The sequence below is a fragment of the Clupea harengus genome, chromosome 20, assembly GCF_900700415.2.
Source record: "Clupea harengus chromosome 20, Ch_v2.0.2, whole genome shotgun sequence".
Lineage (NCBI taxonomy): Eukaryota > Metazoa > Chordata > Actinopteri > Clupeiformes > Clupeidae > Clupea > Clupea harengus.
The window spans coordinates 2026977-2032976 of record NC_045171.1 but is presented as its reverse complement, the minus strand read 5'-3'; the positions used below and the strand labels follow the sequence as shown (position 1 = coordinate 2032976).

General features: G+C 40.6%; 1 protein-coding gene across 1 annotated transcript; it reads right to left on the bottom strand.

The window, feature by feature from the left end:
- Nucleotides 1-630: 630 nt before the first annotated feature.
- On the bottom strand, nucleotides 631-4247 carry LOC116225192 (phospholipase A and acyltransferase 3-like). The gene is made up of 5 exons (XM_031587186.1): nucleotides 4108-4247; nucleotides 2986-3073; nucleotides 2105-2213; nucleotides 1558-1826; nucleotides 631-1422 (listed from the first exon to the last, which is right to left on the bottom strand). The coding sequence occupies exons 2-5, from the start codon at nucleotides 2998-3000 to the stop codon at nucleotides 1300-1302; spliced, it is 516 nt and encodes a 171-aa protein (XP_031443046.1). The 5' UTR covers nucleotides 3001-3073; nucleotides 4108-4247; the 3' UTR covers nucleotides 631-1299.
- Nucleotides 4248-6000: the final 1753 nt, after the last annotated feature.

Genomic DNA, 6000 nt, shown 5'->3' with positions numbered 1-6000 from the left:
TAAAAACTCCTCCTAAGTCTCTCAGTCCTTGAATTTAGACTGCGTAGGTGTCTACCCGACGGCAACAGGGTCAAGAGGCTGGCATTGGGCCATATTTCTTGCCCTCGACTCCACCCTCTTGTGGTAAATATCATGCATGGTGGGAAGGGACGCTCTGATAGTCCGCTCGGCTGAGCGCACCACCCTCTGTGAGTTGGCCTGGTCTTGGGCGGTACAGCTTCCGTACCAGACGGAGGTGCATCCTGTGAGGACGTTCTCCACAACTGAGGAGTAGAAGGTCCTCAGGACGGGAGGGGAGACCTTAAACTTCCTAAGCCTCAGGAGGAAGTACAATGTAACATCTGACCACAGACTACAGATTAAAATTAGCCTTCTTGGCTCACTGTGGCATATTTACAGCAATGTTCATTAAAGTGCTCTGTTCCTGTTAAATACATACATACATACATACATACATACATACATACATACATACATTCATATATACATTTATATATGAATACATTTGCCCTGGGTTGCCAAAGGAGTTTTTCCATGCGTGAAAACTCAAATCAAATACATTTTGTTACTTTGCACTTTTCTCTTTATTATTTGACTCTATGAATAAGACAATTCTACTTGACACAGGACTAAGTTTCAAAGAACTTTATTTTTGAAAAGGGTTTGATCAAATATATATCATAATTACATTGTTATAATCATCTTCACTAATATTTTAAAGAAAAGCTCTGGCATCTATGAAATTCCAATCATTTGCAATAAATTGTTCTAATATGTAAAAATACTAGAAAATTATTTTAAAATGTATTTGAATTACCTTTCAACTAGTGAAAATGGCCAGTTGTGTTACTCTCTGAGACACTATGACAAATACCTGACAACTTATAAATTATAAAATCGAATCAGTCACCTTTTAAAATGGTCAGTTGTGTTACTGATCTGCCTACTGAGAGAGAGGCATTAACTCTGTTAACTCTGAGACACATCCACTAGCTTTGTCACTATCTTATGTGCTTATTACATCAACTGAGTCAACTATTAGCGTCATATTAGGAGAAAGCAGCTTAATCAAGATATAAACCAACATATGGCACTCAGGAAAGAGAGATAAAAATCTACAAAAACTGTCAAATCATGACTGATAGCAAGTAAGATGGTCCATTCACCAGTCACTGACAGATATGTATTTCAGGATCCACGCCTAAGAGATGAATGGCCAATTTTGAGTTTTTATTTTCAGAAAGGCCTGCTGGTGGTATTGTGCTTATGTTATTTTAAGGAATGATGTTGGTCTCGTATTTAGCGTTTACTTTCCTTCTCCTTGCTTCCACCTCCAAACATACTTGATGCAAGAGCTACAAGTCCCACACCAACCATTGCAGCCACTCCCACCCCAACGGCAACATCCACAGCTGTGCGTACCTGCACATTAGCACAGAATGAATCATTACAGATAACAAAGTTATCACATGTTAGCCTTCAACAAACATAGTACAGATTATGAGAGCAATTGAACAAGTCCTTCGTTAGCAGATCAGAGCAGATTGCACGTCTCACCTGGCGTGACTGGGCCTTGCCGTATCGCAGCTCCGTGGCAAAGTGCTCACAGTTGCTCTGAAAAACAGAGTAGGGCAGCTCCTGGTTCAAGCGGCTCTTAGCCTCCTGTATGATCACGTGGGCAGGCCGCGGCTCATACTTTTTATCCAGGAGATTATTGATCTTCCAGTCATCTTCTCCCACAACATCCCACAATCCTTCCTTCTTTACGATGGCTCTGTCACACAGCACTGACCTCATGCTGTAGGCTCCACCTCCTGCCTGTTCAGCTACAGAGTTGACATAGAAGCAATATGTCCTGATATGTAATACTTAAAGATGTAATCATTTAGTAATACATTTGTATTAAATCATCCCATCAAACAGTGTCAATGAAAACTAAAATGTGAGACTCAATAACAATACTATTACAGTTTCATATTCTGTGGCAATTTTCTAAATAATATTTGTCTATGTCGCCTTAAAAACTATTGTTGGTCAGGTTTTCCTGTGTTGAAATGTACTGCCTGAACCTGTTTCATAAGGGATACAAACTGTGATAACGCACTGGGTGGAGCCAGGTGAATGACGTATCCATCTCCAATGTATACAGCCCAGTGCTGGTAACATGGTCTGAAGATCTCTATCAGGTCCCCAATCTCTGGTTTCTTATCATACTGGAAGTCAACATAGTTGAAATGGTCTTTGTGAAATTATTATATTATTTGAGAAACATGGTCACTTTTGAGTTAAATTTACTTTGTGTGCAGGGGCGGAGAACCCCCCCCCCCCAAATTATTGTAAACAAGAATAAATAATTCTAAATTATATAGTAATATTAAATAAAAGCACAACACAGTCAATCAGCCTAACAGTACCCAGTCAGATTGTAAGGAAACCAACCACACCATAAAACCTGTACAAGTACAAGCCAGTAAGTCATTTATCACACCACTTGTTCAACAAGCACAAGCTTGTAACATTAAAAGTGACATTTCTCCTGCTTTGTCCAAAATCCAAAGTCATTAAGATAATAGATAGCTAGTTTGAGCTTCTTAACAATCATGAGCTATTAGCTTAACCAGCATGCTGATAAAAAAAGAGGCTGATTTTGGACAGAGCACACACACTCCTCTCTTTTACCTCCTTTCTCCCCTGTCACTGCCGCTATGCTACACGATATGTAAAGAGGTGTGTGTGTGTCTCTCCAATTGTCAGCCAGCCAGGTCAGTTGAAATGGCAGAGAAAAAACTACAATAAATATATATTTTTGAAGAACAGTTTGATGTTTTTGGATTATTCTTGAAGGTATTTCCTCTAGTTTTAGAACTTATGATGAGCTTCAAGTTCTTGTAAAGCTACTTTGATGGACTGTAGTGGAAATTAGAACAGGGAGCAAAGAAATTCTTGTTTGCGTGAACAGCAGAGCTGCTAAAAATCAGAAATTACCAGAGTTGGCGCCATGATGACCTTGGCTCACACAAGATTTGCTTAGATGTTGTGCTTTGACAAGTGCACAGTGTTACCTCCCTCTGCCCTGTGATAAATTACAAAACACATATTCGTTCATCATTTAAGGAAAAGTAAAGCATCATGAAGTTAAGGATAGAGGGAATTCCCTTGTTACCAAGCAAGTTAAGAAAACATTTATATCAATTTGAAAACACATATGCAGCATTTAGGAAATGTGCTGCAATACTGACAGCCAAATACGTGAACAAACGTGCTACAACGACCTAAAACAAACACATTAACAGCCATCTTAATCTCATGCCTTTTCGAGAGGGTTGGATTAAGCGATTTTATCTGAACTAGAAAAATGTGGAAAATGAAATGGCTGCCTGAAACTGAAACTGTCTACCTTTGGTTGAAAAAGAAAAAGTTCACCTTTGATTAAAAACCTCTGTAGAACTCTCTTCAAAGAGCACCTCCCTTCCTAACTTGCACTTCTACTAGTACTTAATTTTCATTTACAACAGTTTAATTCCTGCACTTTTTTTCTATTTCTTATGTAAAATAGTATTTATTGTTACACTAGGTCTCTATTGCTCGCAGCTTGACTGTTCTCTCCCGTGTACGTCGCTTTGGACAAAAGCGTCTGCTAAATGACTAAATGTAAATGCAAAAGAAAAACCCAGAACTGCCCCAAAATAACATAAGCCTAAATTAGCCAAACAAACTGCCACAAGTAACAACCTTTCATCATCACAGGAAAAGGTAAATTACAGTTAGAAGACACTCTGAGCATAAGCGATATTATTGAAAATAGTGAAACAAATGTAATCACTGTTAATATTACAATTTTAATGACTTTGATGAAAGGCGACTACGAGACTGACTGTAAGTCTTTTTTTCGACACAGCTACTTAATTTTCTAACAGACAGAATTAACTCCTAATGTTTCTTCAGAACCTCAGTGTCTCAGCATACGTTGGCTAAATAGCCTATTTTCCTTACGCTACTGCCACTACCGCTACTTACCAAAGCAAAATTCTGCAACCTAAAGTATTTCCTCGCTGTAAAAACACCGGCATCAAATCATCTAATTTACAACTTATTGTTTATATTTACCGTGGTAATGAACAAGGACACCCTCTGTAAGCCAGCACCCCCACTTCTCTCCGGACAAAACTATCAGGAAGAGCAAAGGTTCTTGAAGCAGAGGGGAGGTACCACAGAGCAACGGGAAAATATAGGGGCAAGCAAGTAGAAAAGCAGAGAAGCTATTAAACTAAGACACTCTTGTATCATTTATAGGACCTTACTTAACAGGCTAACCACATACAATCGAAATAATCACAGTCTATACAACTGAAGACCTTAAAATGTACAAAATCATACAAATCACTGCATTGTTCTACTTTCCACAGTCTTCAGTCAGTCTGTCTAAGAGCCGCACCAGAATGGAAAATCAGAGAACTCAACACATACCAGTCATTTTATTCTCATTTAAAACAGGGGCTCATTGATAGTTATATCTGTCAGTACTAAAAAACACTTTCTCTTTGTGTCACAATTAGATCAGGCACAGGAGAAAGCAGACACAGACGCTTGAAGGCTTCTTTTATTACAAAATCAAACAGCCGCAACGGGTAATCCAAGGCACTGACAATACTCTGCAGTCTGTGGAGCTCAACTTCACACAGTGTCTCTTATCAAACACACAATACCACACAAAGACAAATGGAGAACTCAGGGTTGAAGTGCAAACATAATGACATTGGGCACAGGTGAGTAACTAAACCAGGACTTCAAACCACAGTCTGTTAGGTTAGAGAACCACACCTCCTCAACCAACATCCTGAACACCGGCGTCCCACAGGGCTGTGCGCTGAGTCCTCTCCTCTACTCCCTCTTCACCCACGACTGCACACCTGTACATGGTTCTAATACCATTCTTAACACCAAGACCAAAGAGCTCATTGTGGACTTCAGGAAGAAGGGTGGCACACACACACCCCTCCATATCAACGGGACGGAAGTTGAGCGTGTTGCCAGCTTTAAGTTCCTGGGTGACCACATCTCTAAGGACCTCTCTTGGACACTCAACACCTCAACCCTGGTCAAGAAGGCACACCAGCGCCTCTTCTTCCTAAGGAGACTGAAGAAGGCCCATCTGTCTCCTCAGATTCTGGAGAACTTCTACCGCTGCACCATCGAGAGCATCCTCACCAACTGCATCTCAGTATGGTATGGCAGCTGCACTGTTGCGTTGCGGACCGGAAAACCCTACAGAGGGTGGTGAAAACTGCCCAACGCATCACCGGTTCCTCACTCCCCACCATTGAAGCTGTCCAGAGCAAGAGATGTCTGCGGAGGCCGCGCGGCATCGTCAGGGACAGCTCTCACCCCAGCCACAGACTGTTTGCCTTCCTCCCCTCTGTATTCATTGTACTTATATCATACCTCTTCACTTACTCTGTATATAACATTACTACTACCTTTTCATTTAATTTTTCTCAATTTTCATTTAATTTACTTCTATTATCACTAATACTTACACCTGCACTTTATATATACTTATCATATCTGCGCTACATACTTCTATTGCTGCTATTCTTCTATCAATACTGTTCATACTCCATACCATATTCCTTACTGTACATATCTTATTTATTTACATATTCCACTTTACATATGCACATACCCTGCACTTTTACTGCTTTTTTTGCACTTCTGGTTAGATGCTAAACTTGTCTCAGTACTTGTACTCCGTGCAATGACAATAAAGTTGAATCTAATCTAATCTAATCTAATCTGGGATGACTAGAATACTGGGGAGGATGTTCGGACTGGATCTGCATATGGGGCTGCAGCAGGAACCTGGACTGGATGATCGGACTGGACCTGCATATGGGGCTGCTGCAGGAACCTGGACTGGATCTGCATATGGGGCTGAAGCAGGAACCTGGACTGGCACAGACTCAAAGCACTGGAGCTGGAGCAGAGGAACCAGCCGGAGCA